Below are 27,293 nucleotides of genomic sequence, written 5' to 3' on the forward strand. Positions count from 1 at the left end.
TACAGCACACAGTGAAAATGACACGAATATGACAGTGGGCAAATGCATAAAGCGCAGTATAATTTAAAATCACGAATTTATAGTTTGTCGATCACGCGTCTCCAGTGAAGCTGAACTCTCCTCCTGTCCACATTCAATTCTCACGGCTCGACCGTCACGCAGAGAACATGCGATCATGCAGGTCACATGCACAATTCACAAGATCTCACAACTGGATCCGACTAGTTTGCAAGGTTTTTGAAATTAGATGTTTATTAGACATTCAAAGATTTGTTTAAATTATATAAATGCGTATTTGCTGAATGCTGATGGCAAACAAGAAAGTATTATAATGTTTGCCTTTCTATTACTAATAATATAAAAGCAATCTTTATAATACTTTTTGTATAGATTTTAATTCCTGATCAATAAATCTGATTATTAGACAGATGTATTAGATAATCCATATTAGACAGAACTGAACGACAACAGCGAACAAGAGGGAGAATGTAAGCACTGTGAGCTCAGGCGCTGCCGTTCTCAGCGCCGTCAAAATAAAAGTCCGCTTCGAACGCATCGGCCAAACAGGAAAACTTATCGGCCGATGCCGATATTTAAAAAAATGCCAAATATCGGCCGACCACTAATCATCACTTCATATAAACTCACTTTATTTTCCACAGCTCTGCACCTACCGTTTCTGTACGATGAGGTTAATGTTCCTCAAGGCAACATACTGCAGTTCAGGTTCAGCTGAGAGCAGCGTGACCAAAGGAGGAGCAAGTTTCTTCAGAAGAGTGCCGTAATAGTCTAGATCTTTAGGAAGCATTTCCATGAACTTCATCAGAACCTTCACGGCAGACAGAACCACGGCAGAGTTAGCGTGGGACAGCCGTGGAGTTACACGCTCACAGATACTGTGGGAGGAGAGAGAGAAACATGCTTCAAAAAGGAAAAACTCATCTTTAACAGCAAAAACACACTGGGCAGTTTAATAATGCCTGAATTATGGCTGGTAGAAAATATAAACTGATTTTCCAAACTGCAATCGACATTTGAACAATCCGATACTGATTCTTAAAATGCGGAACTGAATCAACAGTGATTCAAAGCCAACTCTGATCTAATTCAATTCAATTCAATTCAGGTAATCAATGCAGATACTAGGTGACACACTAGATCAGCTTTATTAGTGAAGCTAGCATCTATGTATTATGTAGACTTCATTAGAGGAGTGATGAAATAACATTGCCCTCTGACCTCTGTGACTCGCGGTCATCACGGGGCGTGTAGTTGGCCAGGCAGTCGAGGATGAAGATCTGGCCCCACTCGGTGCACTCATTAAGGGCTGTCAGGAGCTTATTAATTGTCTGAGGGTTCAGGTCCAGAAGGTTGCTGTTAGGATGAGATTCTGCTATCTCGGACAGAGCCGCTACTGCATTTGCTACCACCTAATGGAGGGGAAAAATTAAACTCAATACAGTGGTAGTGTGTGTGATGGGTCTCAAGTTTCGCACAACAATAGCATGTAATTACACACCATGGAGACTAAGAGAGAGCTAAATGGCACTGGCAAGCCCACAGATGCCCTTAAAACAAACATAAGTGCGTGGGCAAGTGAATTAGCACGAGTACAGATGCACTCAGGGATATTTATCTAAGTTGAGAGATTATTTTTTTGGAATACTGTCAGCATCTAACCAGGACTTGGATTTTATGTTCCTTTCACATGTCAATTATATATCTTAGATTGGTTTTATCTTATTTGGCCATTTGGGTTATAATGCCTCACCATGGGGTTGGAGTCGGAGATCAGGTCTTTCAGGGTGTCCAGGAACCCCTGGTCTTCCACCAGCTGGGCGTTAATGTCATGCAGCTTGGCGACACAAACTGCAGCAGTCTTCCTTACGTAAGGGTCTTCATCTTTCAGACACTTCCTTAGAGGTTCACACAGGTACTCGGTGATCTTGTCCACTCGGATGCAGCCCATGGTGCGCACAGCCAGTGCACGGATCAGAGGGTTTGGGTCCTCACAGTCCTACAGGAGAGAACACATCACCAACACACATTAGACCTAAAATACAGACATTGTCAAAAAAAAAAAAAGATGTTGAAAACATGCTGTTTAATATTTTTTGGTGAAAAAACATTCACATATAAACACATTTACTGCTGGATTCTATGAATGCAAAATTCTAAATAACAGCATTTAAAATATATTTATATTTTAAAATATAAAGGTCTTTGTAACATTATAAATGTCTTTACAGCCACTTTTAAACAATTTATTGTATTTATGTGTGTATTAAATATGAATGTGTACATAAATATATACGAAGCTATCAACTACTAGGCCTATACAGAACAATTAGCTAAGCCAAGTTACAAACATGGCAAAAATACCTTTCTACAAGCTACTACATATTTTCATAAACCAGGTTTCTGTGTGAAACAGCTAAATAAACATATCATATAATGTTTCTGTGAAAGTTATAGAAAATATCGTTTGCACAGAACAAAAGCAATTTAAGTCAATGGAAAAAGTCTCCACCATGAAAAAAAAAAACTACTCAATTAAATTTGCTACTGAAAAGCATCATTTAAAAACTAGCAATGAAAAAAGTCTACTGAGAAAAGTAAATAAACTAATAGCTCTGCTGTTTGTAGCACCACTAAAGTCCAACACTGAGAGACCGATAAAAAAGACTGAAGGACCTGTAAACTTTTTGCTGTGTTTTCTAATTTGCTGTGATGGGCCTTATTGCCTACTTGCTTTAGTCTTCGTCTAGTTAAGTTGCTTCAGTAATGTGTCTCTCGTTCCATTCTCAGGTGTGTGGGAAGCCAGCAAAAACTCATTAGTGCTGATGGAGTGACTGCAATGCAGACTGTATCATCCTATAAAGACTAACTATTCTAGCACTCATAGAGATGAGAGTTTCTCTGCTGCTAGGCTTATGTCATGCCTTTTAAGAACTTCACAGTCCGGAGTAGGAATTTCATCTGTCTAAACTTCAGAGCGTGTTTTATAATCCATAGGATATTTTACAGTTGTTTTGCATTGAAAAGTAAATGAATATCTCAATCTATATCTACTTCCTGTGCAAATTGTATGATAAAATATTAAAAATACTATCAGTTGTTTCGTCTGAACTGTACCTTCACAAAGGTGTTGACTGCCATAATGGCCATGTCCGGCTGGCTCTTGGCATAATTCATCAAGTACAGATAGACCAGCTTCTTCAGCTCCAGATTATCCGTCTGCATGCAGTTCACAACATCAGGAAACAGAGCACTGGAAACAAAAATATTAAGATCAGAACTCCATAAACTCATGCCGTACCAATGGAAACACGGGATGGATGACATACAGAGTAGTATATAAAACAGTGAGACATTCATATAAATGTTGCATACTTGTCTTACCTGACATCTTTTCCCACTGTCATAGACGCAATGACCTTCTTCACTGCCTCCTTCTTCTTCTCTTTCTTATCACTGTTGAGCTCTGCCTTCAGCTCAAAGATCTCCCCTAAACAGCCCGACACACAAGAATTTATGAATTTTAGATCACAACTAGAGCATGAAAATAATGTGCAAGTCTAGACAGCCAGTATTAGAGAAGTTGTTTACCTTATGTAATAAAAGAGAAAATAATCATAATTCTGTGTAAAGTGTTTTTCTTGGCTTTGACCAAGTATTGTGTGCAGCTCTATTTGCAGTTAAAATACTCTGTTCTGGCACAATCATGTGCCTGCAAGTGTCTAATCCAAATAAAGCCAGAACTCCAAATCTCATTTAGACTGCAGTTAAATAAGACTACACAATATTAGACTTTAGTTTACTGGGTTCTGCGGAAAGAAACAGAGCAGAAATATCGAAGCACTAAATGTTGATTTATTTAACAGTATTTAAATGTGTAATGGTGTAGTGAACTTGATGATCTGCACTGGCCAGAGCAGACACAGTAAATTACTAAATCTCTTTAACATAATGTTATACTAATCCCAAAACTTATCTTTAAAACAAAACGGAAAACATCAGACCTTTCTTGGTAGTGGTGAAATATTTGGAGTCTGTCATCTTGGATCCCAAGCCGCGGTTCTCCTGCAGAAGAGAAATAAGATTCCTAAGCCCATAAGAATAATGTGGAAGAGAATAAAGGCAGGTAGGATACAGAAAAAGTGCAAGCGCAGGGGAATAAGAGGAAGTCAAGTCCCTGTCCTGCTGAAACCTTCCCTGATGTTTCTTACAGATTGTGGAGTGGGGAAAAAGTTGGGCAAAAACACATTGTTAAAGCTTGATGTTCTCTTTCAGTCAGCAAATTATATTCTTTATGTGCAGTGACTGCCCTCTCATGCTCTCTAAATGTGCTGTGAAGAGTTTTCCATTTCCTGTTATTGAACATTAGACTCTCGCCATCACCTGAAAGGTCTTTTAAGAGGAAGAGAAACCTTAGGATACAACAGTATTTTATTTGATTCAGCTGACTTGATGACAAGTTTTTTATTTATATACACTACCATTCAAAAGTCTGGGTTCAGTAAGAATTTGTAATGCTTTTAAAAGAAGTCTCCTATGCCTATCAAAGATCCATTTATTTGGTTAAAAAACAGTAAAAATGTAATAGTGTGAAATATTATTACAATTTAAAACGTTTTTTTTTTTTTGTATTCTACTGTTTTCTATTGTAATTGCTTGTAATTTATTTCTGTGATGCAAAGCTGAACTTTCAGCAGCCATTACTCCAGTCTTCAGTGTCACATGATCATTCTAAAATGCTGATTTGGTGCTTAAGAAACATTTTTTTTATTTATTTTTTTATTATCAGTGTTGGAAAAACCTGTCGCATTTACAGCATTTCTTCTTCCCCAATGACTAACAGCACGAGGCATTTTCATTCTTACAATAAAGAAGCTGCAGAATTATGATCTGTGCACCTTGAATGCCTTGTGTAACATCAGTCCACTAACTCTCCAAATGCATAAATCATTGATCAAGGAATTTGGTATTTCATTACCAAACATACCATATTACTATATTATCATTACACCCCTTTAAAAAAGGCACCATGTTAACTAATTTATAATCATTAGCAATTTAGTAAATCAATAACAATATACATTTGACAGTAAAGGCATTTACAGTATAATGCTATTGCTACAGAAGATTTCTATTTCAAACAAATAGTTATTTTGAACGTTCTATTCACCAAACAACTCTGGAAAAACATGCATCATGGTTTCCACCACATTATTAAGCAAATATTTTTTACATGATTAATAATAAGAAGAAAGGATAATATGGCACTGAAGCATGGAGTAAAGGCTGCTGAAAATTCTGCTTCGCCATCACAGGAATAAATATTAAAACATATGAAATGACATTTTTTACTGTATTTTTATCAATCAAATGCACTTTTGAATGGTAGAGCTAGCTAGACAGCTAGACAGATACCTAGATAGATATATACGATAGATAGATACAGAGTCTGTGTGTAATATTCTGAAAGCTTCTAACACTGTACGAAGACCACATATTCATCAATTCTGTTTTACAGAGATGTGAACTTTACAATAACTATAGCATTTCAGTAACAAAGATTTACAAAGCTTAGCAGTGGTAAACTAAAGCCAAAGGCCGTAGTACTTCAAAGTTGATAACGCAGGCAGGCACATAACAAAGTAATACACAAGAATATATGGAACAGTACACCTCTTTAACTATCCATTAAAAACTATAGCCATTTCAGACAGCTCCCTTTAAAGAAGAATAATAATCTCTGTCGTCAACCTGTGAGGCGGCGTCCCAGCTAATGTCAGTGAAGTACAGATAAAGTAACTGTCAACTGTCAGAGAGCTGACGGACTCCACTGAACGACCGTTAACGTGATGCAGCGCTTGATCTTAAACGATTAACGTTACCAACAACCGTAACATCACAATAACTGGTTAAATATATACGTGGCGCAGCGGTGACTGCAGCAGCTGACAGTCTCACTAGGTAAACCCACAGAGCTAACTAGCAAAACCCATTTATTGCGCCCCGAATCCGACATTTTGAAACTAATTTTCCATTCAGAATTATCCAGGGGTCTTTCTTCTAATCTTAAGAGCGAACTGGACCTTCACTCACACAAAGCTGACTTGCCCACTCCATTTTTGGCGGATGAATGAACCTGCTCGCGGAGATGTAGATAGTCGATGGTGTGCTAGCTAAACGCTAACGGCTAAAGCTTCATGACCTTCTTAATCAGGGCTTATGGGAGCGCAGTTAAGCCTTTAATCTAGCGGACTGTATTACTGTCCAACCACGCAGCGCACAAAGCCATAGATAAGTGGAAATGAGGCACCGTACCTCAGTTAAACCGAGAAATGCTCCTTACCGAAGTGAAGAGTGAGTGTGTACAAGTCGGCCTTCTTCCTTCCCTCCCACCTTACATGGTTTGTCATCATATGATTCACACTTCCGTCTTCCGCCTTCATTAAGGGGACTTTTCTTCTCATGTTACACTGTTGAATGCCCTAAGATTACAGTCAAATATTAATTGGTTTTCAATTTGTATTCATTTAAACATACTAAGAGATTGTATGTTATAGTTATGTCAGCATACATTACAGAATAACCTACCTAATTTGCAATTTATATTCTATTGGAAATTGCAAAACGTTCTATAGATTATTCAGAGTTGTATCCTCACATAACTATATCATAATAAAATCGTCAATTAATGTCTTATTTGACATTTCACGTAATTTCAAGTTTACATTAGCATTTTTCTACTTATCAAGATATCTTGAATATAAATTTTCAGATGCTACATGTTGCCTATTTTTGTCATTATTTCTCTTCTACTGAATTTTGAATCTTCCCTCAATTATTAATTATATATTATTAAAATACTATTATAGTAGGTCATTGTACCCGTCATATGTTTATCTACCAAAGAAGAAATACAAAGCATTTCATCCAAAACATTTTTATTATAAGTATTAAATTAACAGCAATTGGTTTTCAAGGGACAGTGGAACGTTGGTCTTGCAATATTGCTATTCAACACAGACAAATTCCACAATGTCAAGACCTTACATTTCATTGTCACCATTAAAGAAAAACAATCAGCCAAACAAACTGCAGAAATTAAAAGTAAATCAATACACATTCAGATTTAAAATCATCCAACAACCTTTTCATTTACTCAAACCAGAGCATGACACAGATTCAACATGCATTTTGTAGATCGCATCTGAACATCATATTTGCATAATGCAAATCAGACAGGTTCGCTCAAGTAAATAAAACGTGAATCTACACTCTTGTAGTATTGATGTCAATAATGAATAAAGAAAAACAGACCCATCCATGCAATAAATTATAAAAATAAAAAAAAATAAAAATTGCCTAAATTTGATTAGAAACATAATGAATGTCATCACAGAAAATAAACATCTTTCTGTAATTTTTTTTTTGGAAAGCAGAACATAATAAATACAACTGGAGCTCAAAATTAGTTAACTGTAAAGATTACCGAATGTGTAGTGTGTGTATGTGTTTGACTAAAGTGAGAATTAGGCAAAGCAACCATTAATATAATTTGAAAGACCGCAGAGAGCTCTACTGTCCTTACTTATACCTATTTGAGAAATTTAACATTGTCCTAAAGTGTCACAACAGACGTTTAAATGGCAATGAACATAAAAGCAATGTGCAGTGATGCATTCATTGTATTGCAGCTTTTATACAAGAGGTGTTGAGGAGTGTCAATGGCCAAGCTAACAGTAATAGCATATGGTTGCAGTCTTTGAGGCAAAAAAAGAACCCTGAAATCCATTTCCATAAAATCTCCCTCACTTTTTCTGACCCTTTTTGATTCACTAAAACAGCAAACATCAGAACACCTCTCAATAAAACACTTGAGCTCATAAATACACGGCAGTACTGTATAAAGCCCCCGAAAGAGAACATACCAAGAGTAAACAATTCATCCATTCATATAGAAACATACAACATTGTCCCTTTATGATAACAGTTCAGCCACAACCAATCAACAAGGCTTAATAACTTACTCATTTAATATAAATAAACAATCCAATGCCAAATCGATATGTGTGTAGTGTAATTCATTTAAGTGGAGTCAATGTTTTCTCCTATTTTATGCAATGGTGCCTACCAGTACCAATTCAAGATTAGATGTGTATGAAGGTTTAAAAAAAAAACGCTATTTATAAGCACTCACTCAAGTCACACTTTCATGTCACACAAAACATAACCGGTAACAATCAGCGCAACGTAAAAAAAAAAATGTAAATAAAAATTAAAAATTAAAAATCAACCACTTGGTGGCACTATAAAGCTTTAAAAGAAACGTTATGTCTGCCGATGATGACAGTGGAAATATCATTACTTCATAAGCAGTTTTGGACTCAATATGGCTTTTCACAATAAAAGGGCCTGATTTCCTGAATGATTACGATTTCTATACATAGTCTGTAGTGATTTCCATATTTTGAAAACATCCTATTGATGTTTTATATGGCACTATCTTTAATTAAATGTCCTTCATTTCTCACTTGCAGATAAATCAAGCAATTTACTTTAAACAGAGGAACACTCATAAAGCAGGATATTGTTGTCACTGTGACCTTAAACATGTGCGATTGTCTCAGTTAACAATGGGCCAAAACACATGATCCATCCAGTATAACAAACATTCTCTACCTCACACACTCAGACTTAACCACCCAGATACATGCACACACCATCTCTTCATCTCTACTTCACAAACACAGCTTCTCATCCTTACTTTAAGGCAAGAAAATTTGTCAAGGCAACATTCAATAGCAACATTGCATAGCTAAGGCAGAATTACCATACTGAAATAAACAGCATACATTTTGTACATTAATATTAAAGTCAATTAATAATAATTATATTTACATTACACTACCACACATTTAAGCAAATGAACATATGTTACATATATAAACCTATACATTAACCGTATTAGTTTGCACAGAACAAATGAAACGTTTGTCTGCCACGGTGATGTTGCACAGATGTGTGAATTATGTCCTCTCATAAAGGTTTATGAGAGAACCTATTCAACAAGTTGATATGGGCTAAAACAACAGCACAGCCACTTAATTGTATTTCCAATTTGGATAATTTGGATTCCAGATGGAAGTATGGTCAAAACGTCATTTAGGCATTTATCTTCAAATCTGTCATAAAATTACACCAAAATGATTCCAACTTCTTATTATCCAGTATACAGTATACTCTGTATATTACAATTCCCTGATTAAAATAAGATTTTTACACTTCTTTCCACCAAATGAAAACTTAACCAGCTAAAATTTGTTCTGACGGAATGAATTCAAACACAGGTCATGAGGACATTAATAAGGAGCATTAAAAACTACAGATCCCTAAAGGGAAATGCAGTCATTTCCTTTCTCAAACAGAACAAATCTAAGAAGGAAAAATGACTCGAACAAAATTAAACATAGCTCAGATGGTTTATGTACAGTAGCTCTTCAGAACAGGCTATGTTGGTCCAAGATGTCAAGAATAGTGTTGTATGTTCTTAGCCACTTTAGGACACATCTATGCCTCCAGTGAAATGACAGTAAGGATTCCAGCATCCTGCTACATATTGTACACAACAGTCAGATGTGCATTGTCTCTTAGTCTTACAAATGTGCTTTTTTTTTTGCTCTAATCTGACTATAAAGCGGTATATGATGAGAGAAGGTCAGTTGCCTGTGTACATCATCATCATTATCAATCAGACAATCACTACATCCAGGCCTCATTGTCTAGGCTGGACTCTGAAGAATAGGCACACTCTCTAGAGCCCATAGCTGGGGAACGCTGTTGGGGTTGGATGAGGTCAGCAAAGGCCTGATGCAGAGCTTTGTGTGAGCGTTGGTGATTGTTTAAACGTGGAGACTGTGGTGGGGTCTGGAGGGGAGATGAATTGGCAGGAGACTGCTGACAATGATTCCTGTATCGTACAGGTGTAGGGATGCGAGACGGGCTGTTCTCGGGTCTGTTGTCAGTGCGGGGTCTTATCCGCGGCCGCAGTTTGAGCTTGTAGATGGAGGGCACCCTCTCTGCCTTCTTTTGACCTTTCTTGGCACGGAGGATGACTGCGTCTTCTGTATCCCCATTGGCCAGCGATAGAGGAGGAGTGCAAGAACCTTCAGATGGAGGCTCACTCAGACTCAAGCACATGGAGGAGCTCTCACTGGAAGAGTCCTGATAAGAACAGTCATCTAGAGGTGGCGGAGGGGAGGGAAATGACTCGGGAAGTGGCAGGTCAGTATTGTCATATGGCAGGTCCGGGTGATGTTTGGTACTTTGTGGTACGTCGCCCTCCACCCCAGCCCATTCCTCCAGGTCCTGCTGGCTCTCCATTGGCACCTCCATCAAAGGGAGGCTCCCATTGATGTCTTTGGGGAGGCCCACTGACCTCGATAGGCCTGGATTTGAGGCCTCTCCTTCCTCTGTGGAGCTGGAGATGGCGGGGAGCTTACGCAGACCTCCTCCTTTGCCACCCCATCGCTCTCCCTCCAGGAGCCCTCCATTGGGGAGGCCTCCACGAATCTGGCTATGGAGAAGGGCGGGAGGGTCCTCGAGTGCACATGCGCGAGGATTAGTCCGTTTAGACTCTCGCAAATCAGGTAGGACTCCCACCTTACCTCCGATATTAAGAGAAGACGTTGAAGAGTTAGAAGAAGAGTAAGCCGAGTCTGTAACATTAGTGTCACCCGAAGAGTTTGGGAGCACTCCTAAACCTTGTTGGGAGACAGGGAGCTGTAGCGACCTCATTTCCCTCCCAGTGGACGCTTTACCCTGCACAGCCTTGGTTTGTTGCGTGTTGGCCAGGAACTCGGCCTCAAAGCTGCGATATAAGTCTTGCTCCCTTTGAGGGTCCAGACTTGGCAGCAGGTGTAAACTAAAACTACCACTGTCCTCCTGGCTCTCCTGCTGCTGGTTGTAGGGATTTGCCCAACCTTTTTGGTCTCTCCCTGCGGATCGTGCATTGTGTGCTGATCGAGGGGATCGTGGTGGGTGGTGATGACTCGATCGTAGAGAAGAATGTGGAGAGCGCCGCCCTGGCTGTGTGACAGGGGGAAGCAACTTTCGACTCCCAGTGGAAGGTGACCGAGGTGTAGGGGGTCGTGGCGTTCCCATCCCCTTTTTCGCAGGACTTCCGCTGGCACAGCTTTTCACAGGTGAGTTAGAGGCCGAGGAAGATGCTTGTCTCCTGGCCAAACTTCCACTTGTTCTTGAGGATGCTGCGGGCATGTGCTTGGGTCTCAGTTCCTCTCTCCGATCTACTGAAAGAGACTGAGGGTCTCCGCGGCGAGGTGATGATCCAGGGCTGACGTCACCCAATCGGGCTCTAGGAGTCTTGCCCTGGCTGAGGGAGCGTGGAGCCTGCAGCTTCCTTGGACCTTCGGGCCCCAGCGATCTGCCTCTCTCTGGGAGGGGTGTTCGATGTACCTCTGCCGGGCCCTGTGGTGGACTAGGTTTCAGGACTGAGGTGGACTGTGGTGCAGGGCGCTCTCTGGAAGCACTGCGGGCACGGGTCTGAGGGGTTCTCAGGGCTGGAATCTGTGCTCCTGCTCCAGGACGCTCAATCACGTGCTTCCCTTCCTTACGGTTCACCAGCAGAACCACCTCGTCTCCATGAGCATGCCGTGTACCCAGAGAGAAGCGTCCTCCTCCTGTGCTTCCTCCTCCACCTTTAGACGAGGCTGTGGAAGAGTCACTATCTCCTGATAGCCTGCGAGTCGGAAGAAGAGATTCCTTATTCCTGTGTGTAAGGGTAAAGAGAGAAAGATTAAGATAGATATTGGGATGTATGAGACCAGGGACGCGGGAAGTAGGGGTGCTGAGGGGGCTGCAGCACCCCCTGTTTTCACATGGTTGCAAATGCAACGCCAGGTTTGTTCATTTAAATTTATTCAGTTTTAGCATTTAATAATTTATTTGTAATGATCTCTGAAATGTAAATTGTACGTGGGCTATAATAAACCCATGTTTATCTTTATAAACATGATTAATTTTAAACTTGTGATGTTTTCTATATGGGATGATTAGCCTAATCCTCATGAACACGTGATGCTAGCGCCCCCCCCCAACACGGACACACACAGCACCCCCAACCGAAAGCATCTTCCCGCGCCCCTGTATGAGACCTAATTTTCAAATATGTTAGGACACACACAGTACCCCCAACCGAAAGCATCTTCCCGCGCCCCTGTATGAGACCTAATTTTCAAATATGTTACTGTCTGATATTTTTGACATATTTTGTGTCACATACACACCACCGTTCAAAAGTTTGGGGTCAGTAAGATTTTTTTTTCATGTTTCTGAAAATGGTCTCTTATGCTCATCAAGGCTGCATTTATTTGATCAAAAATATAGTAAAAAGAGTAATAATGCAAAAACAATATTACCAGTTCAGATATCTGTTTTCTATTTTAATATTTTAAAATGTATTCGTTTGATGGCACTGCTATTTTTACAGAGGTCTTCAATGTCACGTGATCCTTCAGAAATCATAACGAGAATTCGGTTTGGTGCCCAAACAACATTTCATATTATCAATGTTGAAAATAGTTGTGTTGCTAAATATTTTTGTGAAAACAGTAACACACGTTTTGAGAATTTTTTCATGAATAGAACATTTAAAAAACAGCATTTATTTAAAATAATTTTTGGTGAACATATAAAAATCTTTACTGTCACTTTTGATCAATTTAATGCTTTGATTTTGATCAATTAAAAAAATATTGGTTAGAATTACTATCAACATAATTTCCATGATTTCCATTTTTCTCCATGATTTTATATGATACTTTTCACTTTTGACAACATGGAGAATCTGTACCAAGCATGTAGTGAACTGTATGCAAGGCTGTATCCTCAGGAGCCTTTTTTTTGGGATTAAAGAAAGCCATCAAATAGGAATGGAGAGAGAGAGATTACTCATCCTCTGGCATTATCAAACATGTGCACACAGACACACTTTCTTTACACACACACTCTTGAACTACTACTAAGTTCAGAATAAAACCGATATCACTCTTTCCTTTAACCTTAAAGACTGGCTTGTGTACATTGAGACAAAACACTAAAAACAGAGTGTGCATATGAATAAAATCACTGTTTTAAAATCATTTCTTAAACGTAGAACTTCCAGATCCTAAGATACACTTAAGAACAAGTGAAAGTGCTACCCTATTCTGCCCTCATTTGATTTTATTCAAATGCACACTCTTGTGCATTTAGACAAGAAAGTGAAATACGCACACCCTGACAGTCCGGTTCTGTAATATAAGCTGCATAAACCATGTTCTGAGCAGTTACTGCAGTGACAGACCTGGGGGTTGAGATTATCCTAATCTTCAGTAATCCAGTCTGCCTCACCTGCAGCTCTGGGAGTGCAAGTGTTAAAGTGTGCTGCTCTGACGCTTGGCCTGCATCATTAGTCAGCCTAAGGAAATTGAGGCACACAGCCAAGATAAACCAGCAAGCTGTTCATGGTCCAGTTATACAATGTCCTGGCTGCACACACACTGACGTACAAGTATGCCATCTGATTGAAATAACAAAGCACCTTTTGAAACTTCAGGATGTTTAGGATTTATGTACTCTTAAGTGTGCAGTAATGCATAACATGGAGTTTTTATAGTCATGTTTAAACATTCATTTTCAGGCAGTTGTTAAAAATAAAAATAATAAATAAATACAAATATGTATAATTGTCCATTTGCTCTGGAATAAAGCAGATTTATCCAAAACATGTTATCACTTGCATAATTAGGCAGCGAGAACACTGTGATTGTCTCCTTATAAAATTGTAATTATTCCTTTCTAACACAAGGGGGAGTCATAAACTGGACAAGAAGAGGATAGATGTCAGGACAATGTCACCTGGGATTAGTTTAAATCTGCTTGCAATAATCTGTGTGTTTGTGTGTGTGTATTTGTTTGTGTGCATGTGCACGGTTGCCTTAAGATGCAGCTCATTGTGAAGGTACAGTGCACAAGCATAATTTGTGTTGAGTTAACTAGGTCAGTGTGAGCAAATGGCAGACACCCTGAGGGATCTACACAGACAAAACAACTGTACAAACACACAATCATGCATGTGTCCCAGTCATAACGCTTCAAGCTTCAATTCTTCTCATACAAGGATTGCATTCTCTCCATATCCATGCATGCATATAGTGATTCTGTGATTTTTTTCTCTCTTTTTATTACTGTACATATTTCTTTCTGTCTGGACAAGGTATTGGCATTTTCATGTCTTAGAAAAAAAATTATATTATTAATAAACGTAATACATTATGAAATATATACTTTCTTTCAAGGTCCCTTCTTAAAATGTATATTTATAAAATGTATGAATTGTTTTAGGTAGTGTTTACAAGAGCAGTCATGTTTACACTTCTTATATCCCAAGCCAATTTTCTTAAATTAGAATAAATAAGATAAATAAACAAGAGCTGACTTTCACATTCATTTTCTACGTGTCTTTGATTCCGGTGTGATTTTGGGTACTTTTCTATTTTAGGTACTTTCCAAGGAGCTGTAAACATGCACACATGCATACACACACACACACACACACACACACACACACACACTGCTTAACACCCAAACACACCTGCACTGACCTGAGAGGATTAAAGTGGCGTGGTTCTGATCTGTCTCGCGGTGGTCGAGGCAGCAGTGCTGTGGGCCGCCCTGTGTTAGTCTCCATCTCCACTGGTACAGCTGCATGGTGCGACCTGCCAGGCCGTGATGGAGAGGAATGCACCGTGGCGCCCAACACAGGGTCCAAAGAGCGCCTGTCGGAGGTTTTGTAGGGTGCTATGCCCTCGTTGCGCCAGTGAGGTCCTGGGCTTGTGGAGCGGGAGGAGTGAGCACTGGAGCTCTTACTGTGAGGACCCTGGCCACTCGCTTTAGCTTGCTGATACCGGTGAGCTGTTGAGGTCAAAGAAAGGCATCATTCAGCTCTTTTAATATTCACAAGAAAAATGATGATGAGCTTCAACATCATAAGTGTTTTTAAACCTAATACACATGTAAATGGAAAAAAAGTGGGAAAAAAAGCCTTGTTAATGTGTCTTGTACACACTATTTTTATTAATACTTTTATTCTTAAGGATACATTACATGGCAGCAGTAATGGCTGTTGGCAGCTTTGCCATCAAAGGAATAAAAGACATTTTAAAATATATTAAAGTAGCAAACAGTCATTTTAAATTGTAATAATATTTCACAATAGTACTGTTTTACTGTATTTTCGATTAAATAAACCCAGCCTTGGTCAGCAAAGGTGTTTGTATAATTTTTCAGTAAGTTGTATGGCAATATATGGATTATAGAAGAATATGGCAATATATGAATATATGAACTGAGGCAGCTTTTACCAATCTGTTCTAAAAGCCCAAGACAGATTGAATTACACTATTAGTCTTGAATAATGAAGGGACTAACCCTCATTAAACACAAAACTCTAGAAACAAAAACTCGTATAACTTGATTGTATGATACTGTGAGAAAGTAAACAATCAGACGTGAGAAGCACATGTAGTATTGTTGAAAAATTCCAGTAAGTCTCACAGCTCAGAGACAGGAAGTGACACAAGTGGTGATCTCACCGAATGCAGCGCAGCGACAGGGATCGTGTTTGTCGAGGTAATGCTCAAGTGTGTCCCAACCTCCACCCACACGCACCATCACATGAGTCCGTAACACCTACAACAGAGAGAGATGTTAACACCTTTCACACACACATTAACATGACCAACCAAAGTGAAACACTCAATATAGCTGTCATACACAGTAACACATATCAAAATTGTGTTACAAACCTTTTAAGCAGCTGAGAAAAGAATAAAAAAAAAAATCAAAAATGAATTTTCATGATTGTAGCATTAGAAATGTAAACAGCTGGTTAAAAATCCAGACGGAAGAGTGATTCAGTGGTAGATAACAGAAGTTTTGCCAGATGGAAAAGTACAAAAGACAGTAGTAAAAGATTGGGTACAACAGGGTACACTTTAGAGGTATAATTTGTTGTTCAGTACAATGAAAGAATTAGTAGAGGTTAGGATCTGCAAGGAATTTTTTTTTGTATTTGTAAATGTGCCAGGCTGTGAAACAAATTAACAAATGACATTTTTCTTAATTTTGAATTAAGTAGCGCTTGCCTATGCAAAAGAAGTAGTCCCTAGGGTGATGCTAGTTGAGTTATGTGTGGTTTCTTACTGGCCCAAGTCAAAAGAAGCCCATCCCCAAGTCTATATACTATTTAACTCCCTAAGCATGTCTCAGGTCCCTCCTTCAATGCAAGTCTATGGCATTTTTATTTACCGTTTTATTGTTCATCAGGCAAAAATCATAAGCCTGATCACTTAGCAAAACTTTAAAGTATGTGTTATTTTTCATGTCCTTGGCACAATCAGTAGGGTTAGTTAGTTTAAATCCTTAACCCTCAGTATGGGCAATAATAATAGTGATGCTTATCTTCAAACACCACTAATAATACAGGTGGAACAACATGACAGTCAGCTGATTATTATAAGCTCAAGCCCTCATGTCGAATAACGCTATATAACAGATCTGCCCACCAACACTTCCTCCATCCACCCCACTGCTGCCTCCATCCGCCTTCATTATCATGACAACACGCAATGACAGAGCTTGAGAGAGAACAAAAAGACATCACGCTCCGACACACACTCTGTCTTTTCCAATCCCGCTCAGCTGGTATTCAGAGAGAGGGGAATGGAGGAGATTTAGCATAGAAACTGCCCTCCTTTTACTCCAAGCCCTGTTTCTTTAGCTCTTCTCTGATGAACAGAGAGAAATGTAGGATAAGACACTACACTATTGATTTCTTTATCAAAAAAAAATCACTCAGTCAGGAAAACACTCTCTTTCACATTTTCACTCTTGTTGATTGTGTACTTCGAACCTGTTGCAACAAAGCTCTTTAGAGTTTTAGCATTGCTAAACTCCATCTGCTGAGCACACGGTAAGGAATAATCATGTGATGAGTGTCTGTGTGCTGTTGCCATGAAAAGAGAGCACATCTGCTGGCTGGCACAATGCCCACCTGCACAAACTTACACAAGCTCTCATTTATACAAAAACTGAAACACACATACAAGCTAAACCGTACAATGAACTACATCTAGGGCTGTAATTCTGCTGCACAGTTCTCCGCTTGTTTTGGACGTCTTTCCCACATAAAGATGACAGGTAGTCATCATACAAAATAATGTACATTCTATTAATCCGCATTATTAATCATAATTATAATACAAAGAGAAATAACGACAATAACAAACAGATAACAGAAACAGTTTATCTAAAAACTAATATTACGTAACAGACTTCTTTAAAAAAAAAAAAAAATAAATAACTACTTCAAACTTTTACACTGTGACTTTGAATCATCATCATTTGTGACGTAGTTGACACCCCAATTAAGTATTTAGGAAAATGTAACTGCAAGTAGATTTGTTGTTCCACTAGGCCTTAACAATTGACTTTTATTGTACCTCTACTTTAGCCAATGGGAGTGCTGCAATCTTCGGCAGCCAAAATCATCTGCCCTTTAAAAAGCACTTGGGATTCATCACCATGGCAACAGGCGGAAACATGCTGAAACCATAATTATAATAAACAGTAAACAAAGCGAATGTTCTTTTGTGCCAAGGTCTTCATCACCAGGGATTTCAGCAATTTCGAGAGGTTTTCTTTCAGTTTACCAACATCAAATTGAGCACTGAGCTTCTAAACACGGTGACCGTACAGAATCTGACAGATGACATTTTTCTTTGCTTTTCACCTTCGGTCTTCTTCACTGATGTCAACACAGGGGAGCTGAGCCGGGGATGTGAACGGCCTCTGCTTCACCTCACGCTGTGCTGCTAGTGTTCATTTGTGCTGGAGAAGGATGATGGGTCTATGTATAATTATAGTCTTAGTAAATAAAAGGGTTCAATCTAACAGCACTAGCTAAGTTGCAGACACCCATCTTGCAAAAAAAAAAAGGGTACACACACACAGTACAAAAACTGAGCATATCAAGACAGATGAAGACAGAGAAAGAGAGAGAAAGAGGGTACATTAGGTTGCAGTTACGGCACCCATGCGGAGGAGAATGAGGCTAAATCGAGTTTAATTGATTCAGCCCTGCTGCATTGGAGGAAGATAAAATTCCATCTAAAATTTCCTCCAGCTGAGAGTGAAAATCTGTAGACCCAACAGCATATTAAAGAGACACAGATGCATGCATAAAGTGCATGTAAATAGGCATACCTCCACTCTCACACACACACTTGTATCCAGAGAGCTTGGTAGAGAACAGGAAATGACACAAGTCTCCATTTCTGTCTGCAGTATGAATGGGTGTGGGTGCTTTTAGATGAAGTTGGATAACAGGCTAAGTCTTGAATAGGTCAGCCTGGCAACTGTGTAAACACCATTCAAACCTCGGGATGACTTATTATGGAGCTATAATTATTATAGTTTGGCCTCTATTCTGGGAATGTTAAAGATTCCAATGATACAGCAGCGCAGATTCAAAAAAGTAAATAAGAGAATCGATGGCTTGATGTCTGTGGGTGTGACACCAGCATTTGCACAAAACTTTGTAATGAAAGAAAGTGAGGTGTATCATTCTGTGCCACTTGCGTCACCAAATGAAATTTGTGAAAAATAATAATTGTTTTCAAACCGATTGGCATTGGTTGAGTCAACCTACATTTAACATTTAACTGAATTTTTTATAATTAAAAAAACAAATACACACTTCAGCTCAGAATTTTTTCAATCAGTTTTAAAGAACAAAAGAGACAAACTTCAGCTTTAAGTAATAAAGAGAGAAAGAAAAAGACATTGCCTCAATGTTTTGACAGAACAGACAGGTGAATGAGTAACTGGTGAGTCAATTAAAGATGTACCCTGATAAAGATGAGCGCGCTGGAGTCTCCGACTTTGTACTTCCCTTCTGAGACTTTGGTCATGGGGAACTGTGACGGACAGGAGCACTGGCCCAGAATCTCCCGAACCTACAAATCACAATATAAAATCGTATTAAACAAATAGCATACAGTGTGTAGACAATCATGGTTAAACGTGTGCAATATTGAAACTAACAAACTTTTCATCACATAACAAATAGACAAAAAAGATCAATATCAATGCTAATAGTATATTTGTATATTTTGCCATACATTACGAAGCCAATTCTATAGTATGAAGCTTGCAAATTGTAAATACAGGCCTGCCCTGTATGAATCATGACTACTTCAACCAATATTTAAAAAAATAAATAAATAAGAAAAAGTAAATCTATTATCTATCTATTACCTATTATAAGAAAAATATATGTAAAGAAACATCTTACTTTCCATGTATTTTTATAGACAATATAGCTTTCTGTTTGATTACACCAACAAAAAAGGACTAATAATTAGCATGGTATTACTAAAGGATTTTTGGGCATGGTACCATGGTTCCTGAACAAAAAAATAAATAAAAAAACAATAGTTGGGTCACTAATCACCAAAACATATTAGTCAGGAACTTCTATGGAATGCTGTATTCTCATTTAACTTTGCTTCTGAACTTCGTTTCAAAACACGAACAATAAATATATAAAAATATAAATGAATCAATAAATATTTTTGTATTATATTTATGTACATATCTCTTCCACATAGGAGGTGAGCTGAGATATATTCACGAACATGGAGTCATTCTTTAGTATTCAGCTGTTTGCTGGCTCACTGCAGACTATAAAAGACATTTAGTCACACTCAAGAAACAAACGTTCCACTGAATGTCCAGCAGCACCTGAACAGAAGCAGTTTCCTGCGAGAAACACAGAGTCACATCCCTTACCTCGCTTCAACTCTGTGCGTTAAGAGAGTGAAGGACGCTGGGAGCGTGTGTAAGCATGTGAACGGACAGAATGTAACTTATATGCGATGCATCATGGGATAGTGTTATTGACTCCTGAGCTCCTGAGGTGATTGACTCACCGAAAGAGCCCGACCTTTCCAATTCCTGTCACACCTTAATTGAATCACTCCCTAGGAAAAACAAATAGTCTCTCTCTTTCTTCATCCATCTCTCACTTTCTCTAAAGCACAAATAGTGAAACAAAGAGCCATTCCCTAAAGTTGCGTCATATCCTGATGAGATCTGGGACTTGCCCAATGATTAACTCAAAGGCACATGCCACATACACATAAAACGTAATTATTGATGTGAAAGAGAGTGACGTCACAGTATGGAGGCATGCATGTGTTCTGATTTAGAGCGGTCAGGAAAGTGCTGTACTGGGTGGGGTGATCATGGACTCTCTTTCTCTCTAATTCACTCTGATGTTCTGTTCTGTTTGCGGTCTTTGAAAAGACTCTCCTAAATGAGTGTGGCACCATGACAACAAACAGGGCAAAAGTCCAGAAGATCAATCAAGATCAGACGAGAGAGCAGCAATGTTAAGAGTTGAAACTTGTACGGCAAGACAAAACGTTGTCTCCAACACACCTTAGCCATTTCAGAAAGGATGAATAAGACACAGACACATATTCAGCAAAAAAAGGAACAAATATCACAAATTAAATTGCAATGTGTATGTGTGCAGATCTAATAAAAATTCATGTCCGTGTTGTATTTCAGGCCAAAATAAAAAGAAAAGGTTTAATTAATAAATGAAAAAACAAACGTATTAATTAAAATATGTTTTGCATAATTTTTGTTTTTTTCAATGCAACATTATTTTATTATTTATATTATGTCATGCACATTTATATAGTATGCAGTATATTTTTTCTTTACCAGATTGTGCAGTTTTCTACAGTGTTACAAGTGTGGGAAAGTTAGACTGTACACTTTGAGGCTCTGTGCTGTTCCACTGGACTGCTTGTGCAAACACATGGGAAACTCATCCTTATTTCCTACACAGTCAAATTCAGCTGAGTTTCCACAGATGAGAGACAGCAGACTTCTGCTGGCGTGATGGAAAAGATTTATTGCCACACACAGTCAGTGAGACTTTATTAACTGTAGTTGAATTTGGAGGCTCTAGAATTGCCATGAATATCTTTAATTTTCCACATTATTGGCCTGTTTGGAAGATTAGAGGGTTAAAGCGGGAATATTCTATAATTAGACCCATCGTCATGCAGCATGTGTTTGACAGTTACCACAGAACCAGAATGAGCTGTAATACAGACTCGCTCTCTCTGAAGTAAGAAGTGCTCTCTTGCTGTATTTTGCCTCTCTCATGCTTCACTTTTTCTCTAGACATCTGTTCTGGAAAGTCTGTAAGCAGTGACCACCTTAAAGATTTCTGTGGTAATACACAACTGTTAGGTCCCCTCTCATGGTTTTTATGGGTTCTTTCCATTACATCATATCTATACCAGAAACAAATAAGGTGACAAAACCAAAATGCTTCCAAGTCATCAACACTGCATACAAATGTTCTTATTCATTTTAAATGTGAAGAGGTTAGCCAATCATAACAGAGCCCACTCACATATAACATTCTTAAAGCAAAAACAGACTATTACAGTAAAATTTCACACAAGCAGTTTTTGAACAAACTCATGTTATACCTTCAAAAAACAAATCTGTTGTGTGTAAATGTGCAAGCATTCTGGGGTTACCATGTTGAGTGTTTCTTTTAGCAACAGCTATACATTTTTATATACAGCAGTTGTTGAAAGTCGGTCACTGAGAATTACTAGAAACATTGTTTCTATACAAAACTATAAATGGACATCAGGGAAAACAATTAAATGCTAGAGGAGTATGGAGTCTTCATGCTAGACGCACTGTTTAAAGTCTCCATCCATTAGACTGAAGGAGAATCAAGTTTACACAGCTCTGCCATTCAGTCTAGCAGAACCAGAGAGACTCCCTGTAATGTTCTCACAGCATTCCTTTGTTGATTTTAACTGAGGAACCACCCTTACCAAATATAAGACATGGAGACGTTATTTAAATGTCTGTCTCCCCAGCAATGTCTACTGTCAGCAGCATATACTGTGTGCAAACAGAGCAGACGATGAGATGTAGCTGTGATCTTAACTCTTGGTTCTGCACTGCTCTGGAAACAGCGATAAGAGACAATGGTCATATGGCTGCAGTTATCAGAGCTCTCTCTGTTACGGATGCAGGCATCTCCTGGGAAAAACATACTGGCAGACAGAAAGAGATGAACACCTGATGGAGGAGGAGTGAGACGGCAGGAGAGGAGACGCCTGCTGGGAGTGAATAAATATGATAATGAACAGCTGACATATTAACTTCTGCGGCAAATTAAAGGAACACTGTTAAAAGTTATTTAGCACAGTATATATTTTTTATTTATCTAATGTGACATTACATCTGATTCATACAGTTCAGTGTGATTTCTAAAAGACAGCAGAACAGGTGCATGACCTCTGTATGTTCAGATCAGAACACACACGAACAGTAACACTGTTGAGATATATATATATATATATATATAGATTCAGTTTTTGTATGGAATTTTATGGAAGAATATAATTATATGATTCACAATATAGAAATATAGAAATCATGGTGCTGTGCAATATTAATGTTAAACTGTGAATTTTTATGTTTGTTTTATATGAAGAGTTCATTTGCAAATGATTTTTATTTTTTTGCAGAAATCACGTTTTTTTTATTGCGCATTCCAAGTAATATCAATCAAACTGCAGTTGGGTTGTTTTGATTAAGTAATAATAACTTAAACAAATACAGGTAATTTACAAAATTAAAGTTCATTGAAAGTATGTTTTTTTTTTACATATTAAAAGTTTGTTTTCTAGCAAAAGCAGAAAGCCAACAGTCATTTTTTTTGGCAAAAGCAGATAACTCCACATTTCATGTTTTAGAGTTTAAAAAAACACTCGTTTAATCTTTGTAATCTCCTCAGATGACAATGTAGATGCCTGACAAACGTTGTAGTTGTGATCATAAACTGTATGGATGTGATTAACGTTGCACGCAATACACGGAGCTTTCCCTCACCATTGTAACGTGCTGCTTTTGCAAGGTTCCGTGAAAACATTTCAGCTTTTTTTTTTCCTTTTTCGCCCTGAAGAAGATATCACAGATTCATCATGTTCGTCGAAATTATCCATCCTCGATCACTTTTAGTCAGCTTTGACGAAACTCCTCTCAGCTAACACGTCTTTTCAAAGTGAAAGTAGCCTTGTCACCTGACCTGAATACAGCGTTTCATATGCAATTTAAAGTGCTAAAAATTTAATCAATGGACAATCACCAGTGTACACAGTACTTTAAAATAAATACAAGCAAAGTAACTACATCAAATGACAAATTGTGTACTTAAGGCATTCTAAATAGTTTTAAAAATGGTTTTGAAACAGCGAATCATGAATTGATCTACTATTAACTGAAAGATTCACCATCCTAATGTATAAGAAATAAATCATTTCTGCACGACTGCCATTAAAAATAAAAAGGATTTTATATATATATATATATATATTACTGAATTAATGTTTTTCAAGCCAATGCTGATATTGTAATTTATAATGAAAAGCAATTGTTTTAAACTGCAAAACTTTACATTCACACACAGTATGATTATTTACGGGAGTGACTACCGCATTCTATAACTAAACTCACACTCATAAATTTTCAGGATTCACAACCGCTTATTGATAACCCTAATACACAAATTCTGACTGAACACAACACTACAAAAAATGGTGTTGTTTTTAAGGAAATGCACATGAACTCTGTGTGTGCTTTCAGACCTCATCTATGTTGTGTTTTTGGTTCCCGAGTGCTGTTATCTGTGCTGCTTTTTTGCCTGAGCGTATGTCTGGAGGGAAAACTCTGTTTATCACCCTGCTTCCTTTACCACCAACACAGCAGCACTATGGGACTGTGAGAGCCAGCATCAAAGATACAGCGCTGGGCGAGGTCAGCCTAGAGATGCAGACGGGGAAATGGAGCATCTGAGAGATAGTGAGCTGTATCTGGGTCTCTGATAACTGCAGGCTGCCTGATACACACACATACTGACACACGCTTTGACAGAGGTGACACAGAGAAGGCCAGATGGGTAAAAAGTGAAGGACCCTTCCGGGTTAGATATAAAACGGCCGTGGGTGTGGATTGTTTTGGAATAGCTGATTCGTTTCTCAGTAATTGCGTGACTGAGCGTCTCAGAAGAGTTCAGTGTAAAAAGACACTCTCAAATGGTGAAAAATAGTGGTAGACTTGTATTCCCACTTACAAAAGCAGCCCAATGAATGATCTTTTTCATGAAACAGTGATGACTGACACCAATAAATTGTAGTAGCTGTTATATTTTGGCAAAATATCTGTGTTCAGGGCAGGTGTTTCTCAAAATGTTTCATATCACATTTAGCAGTAAAACTGTACTGAATAATAACAATATTTAAACAGTATGGTGCTGTTTGAGTAAAGTCTGAAAGAAAAAAAAAACCACCTCGCAGAAAAACCTTTGTTGTTTCAGTTGTACAAGAATGAGAAATCTGTTTGCTAAGAAGTTTATATCTGATTCCACTACTAGGAGATGAAAACTGGGTGGGTTCCAACATAAATATGATCATGTCTTGAATTTAACACACTGCTTCAGCGCTTCAGTGGGTGTCTGGCACAGAAGAAACATTTTTTTGCATCTCCAGTGGGGACGAATTAAGCTGAATTGAGCTGTATCAGCTGAAACCAACCTAAGATCAACATCACACACAAAAAACGAACGATAAAATACAGATAATCTGGGTCACTTACAGGTCTTACATATCTAGACAACCAAAAGAAGAGACTTAATTTCACTTAAAGGCATAGTTTACTCAAAAATAAAAATTATAAAATGAAATTCAGTGGGGTCCAATTGAACCCCACTGATTTACATTGTATGCATAAAGAGGAAATAATGAGACCTATTTTAAAATATCTTCTTTTGTTACCGAAAGAAGAAAAAAGTCAGAATGACTACAGAAAAAAAGTTTTTTTTAACAAGGACATTTGTGACATTTGCAGTGTCAGCAAGCAGAGATCTGTGATCGAGTGATTGTATCACAGAGGAGTAGTGTGCTTAGCCATCATACTTTTACAGACAGAGGGAAAACATGTGGAGTATGCGCACATGCATTCTCACAGATCTGTCATCTCTTATCTGATTTGTCATCCTTAATTAAAAGGACAGTCCTTCTACCGTCAAAAATCAAAACACCACTGAAATTTCCACACACACATATGAACAGAGAGACCTAACCAGACAAACCAGCTGCTTAGAATAATTGGGCTATAGGACTTAAAATAAACTTAAGATAAAAAAAAAACAAAAAAAAACTAAGTTACCATGACAGGATTGTTTCCTTTTAGTCAAGTAAGCCATTTTGTAAACTCTGAAGGTTAGTCTCTCCAGTGCACTATAAAGGCTTGTTGTGGCTTGTGCTCAAGGGCAAAGCAAAAAATGTGTCTTGTCTAAAGAACTAAAGAATGAAAGCTCTCCTCACAAGCCTCAGCATAAGACTATCCCACGCTTGTCCTTTAGTTTGAGGTCTTATTATGACAAAACTGAAGCTACGTTTAGTGAGATAAAATGAGCTATAACATCAGGTGACCTTCTGGTGCATATAAAAATTCACATGACCTAAATTGTACCTGGCATAAAATCTTTCCAGCGACAGTATATAACTTTTGACACAGTCTTCCTCTCTCTGTTTTCCCACAATCTACTGCACAGATTATATAATCAATTTTCATATCTCAGCCATAATAAAATTTGGTCACGGAAAAACTATATCAGGCCACGAGGGACAAAAACATACAGAGGTTATTAATTTATTTAAATACTTAACTCAGCTCTAGTGTCAATTGCAATGGGAAATCAGTGGCAATGACACCAAATGAACAATTCAGACTTTTGCTTAACATTTTTAATCACATTTTTCTAATTTAATCTAATCTAATTTATTTATATGGAAAAATCTTTTGAAATATGGAAAAAGACAAAGAAACTAAAATAAAATATTGCTGTGAGCCATAAAATGTTATTCTAGGCAACACTGAAACAAAAAACAATGAAACCACTGTAAATAACTTGATTCATTTTTGGAGTAATTCACAATTTCTAAGCATTTCTTTCACTTTGACAGGCATTTCAGACATTAAATATAGATTAAAGATTACGGATTACTTGCGTCAGTGCTTCCCATTCATTCAGCTCACTCAACTCAAAAAAATGTTTAATTTTCTATTGACTTGTCTTATTATTATCACATTTAATATTTTGTTTTTCTATATATATCTTAAAATAAAATATATACAAAGAATGACAAAAAATGTATGCATTACCATTGTGCATGTTCAAAATACAACAGTAGCTCATATTACCAATTTTGCAGGTGATTCAAACACATACTGTAATAGGAAGGCATCCATGCTGTGACCCCATCAGCCCCCAACAGTTAAGAAACCACTCAGCCACCACAGACACGGGTGCACGCACGCTCAGTTTCACATGAATGTATACACACATGCGTGCACACAAACAAAAGCTGAACATAGACAGGTGTGCTGTATGAAATGACATATATGCCCCAATCTGCTAGTTCTGTTAATAGAGGAGTACTGCAGCCCACCACGGAAAGATACATGACTTATGGCAGCCAGAATTGAATGCATAAATCAGCATGACCATAAAAAGAGAAAAGACTACAGATGAGTTCATATGGGAAATACTCAGAGGCAGAGAGAGAGAGAGAGTGAGAGACATTCTCTCACAGTGAAGCATCAGCTTGTGTGATTCTGACCCAGCACAAACTGCCATGACCTACTTTTCCTGTCTCTCTCTCTGTGTCTATCTCTCTGGTGTAAAATCCATTAGAGGTGGGTGTAGCAGTCTGTACAGTACAGGCACTTCTGGCAAACTGTCGCCTGCTCTTCTCTGAATACAATAGAGCTCTTTAGAGCTCTTCTCTAAAGCATAAGGCAGTTATTATTGCAAACTCAAACTAAGACGCAGAGTGAAGCTTGGTTAGATGGTGCAAGTAAGAAGGTTTGAGCAGGCTTTATTTTGCTAGAGCTCATTTTTTCCAAATAATACAATGACCTTAGATTTTCATAAATTACATTAACACCAATAATGCAAGTAAATGAAAACAGCAGTCTATTGTGTGATGCCAGTACGGTTACTAATACTGATATCAGAGATGAAATCGCAATGACTGGTAGAAAATAGC

General features: G+C 38.1%; 2 protein-coding genes across 2 annotated transcripts in view; both read right to left on the minus strand.

Moving 5' to 3' along the window:
• Positions 1 to 6,298, minus strand: part of ap1b1 (adaptor related protein complex 1 subunit beta 1) — a 32,871-nt gene extending 26,573 nt beyond the window's left edge. Inside the window, exons 1-7 of the mRNA XM_016466904.1 lie at positions 6,112 to 6,298; positions 4,023 to 4,083; positions 3,403 to 3,508; positions 3,136 to 3,271; positions 1,772 to 2,017; positions 1,240 to 1,430; positions 675 to 896 (exon numbers count right to left, since the gene is read on the minus strand). Of these exons, the coding sequence (XP_016322390.1) occupies positions 675 to 896; positions 1,240 to 1,430; positions 1,772 to 2,017; positions 3,136 to 3,271; positions 3,403 to 3,508; positions 4,023 to 4,083; positions 6,112 to 6,135 (986 nt within the window). The 5' untranslated portion in view covers positions 6,136 to 6,298. The remainder of the gene's footprint in view (positions 1 to 674; positions 897 to 1,239; positions 1,431 to 1,771; positions 2,018 to 3,135; positions 3,272 to 3,402; positions 3,509 to 4,022; positions 4,084 to 6,111) is intronic.
• Positions 6,299 to 6,947: 649 nt separating this feature from the next.
• The window catches only part of gas2l1 (growth arrest-specific 2 like 1), a 28,513-nt gene continuing 8,167 nt past the window's right edge, over positions 6,948 to 27,293 (minus strand). Inside the window, exons 2-5 of the mRNA XM_016466975.1 lie at positions 18,981 to 19,088; positions 15,666 to 15,762; positions 14,676 to 14,985; positions 6,948 to 11,800 (exon numbers count right to left, since the gene is read on the minus strand). Of these exons, the coding sequence (XP_016322461.1) occupies positions 9,775 to 11,800; positions 14,676 to 14,985; positions 15,666 to 15,762; positions 18,981 to 19,088 (2,541 nt within the window). The 3' untranslated portion in view covers positions 6,948 to 9,774. The remainder of the gene's footprint in view (positions 11,801 to 14,675; positions 14,986 to 15,665; positions 15,763 to 18,980; positions 19,089 to 27,293) is intronic.

Source organism: Sinocyclocheilus anshuiensis, unplaced genomic scaffold (genome assembly GCF_001515605.1).
Source record: "Sinocyclocheilus anshuiensis isolate Anshui unplaced genomic scaffold, SAMN03320099.WGS_v1.1 scaffold508, whole genome shotgun sequence".
NCBI classification, from domain to species: domain Eukaryota; kingdom Metazoa; phylum Chordata; class Actinopteri; order Cypriniformes; family Cyprinidae; genus Sinocyclocheilus; species Sinocyclocheilus anshuiensis.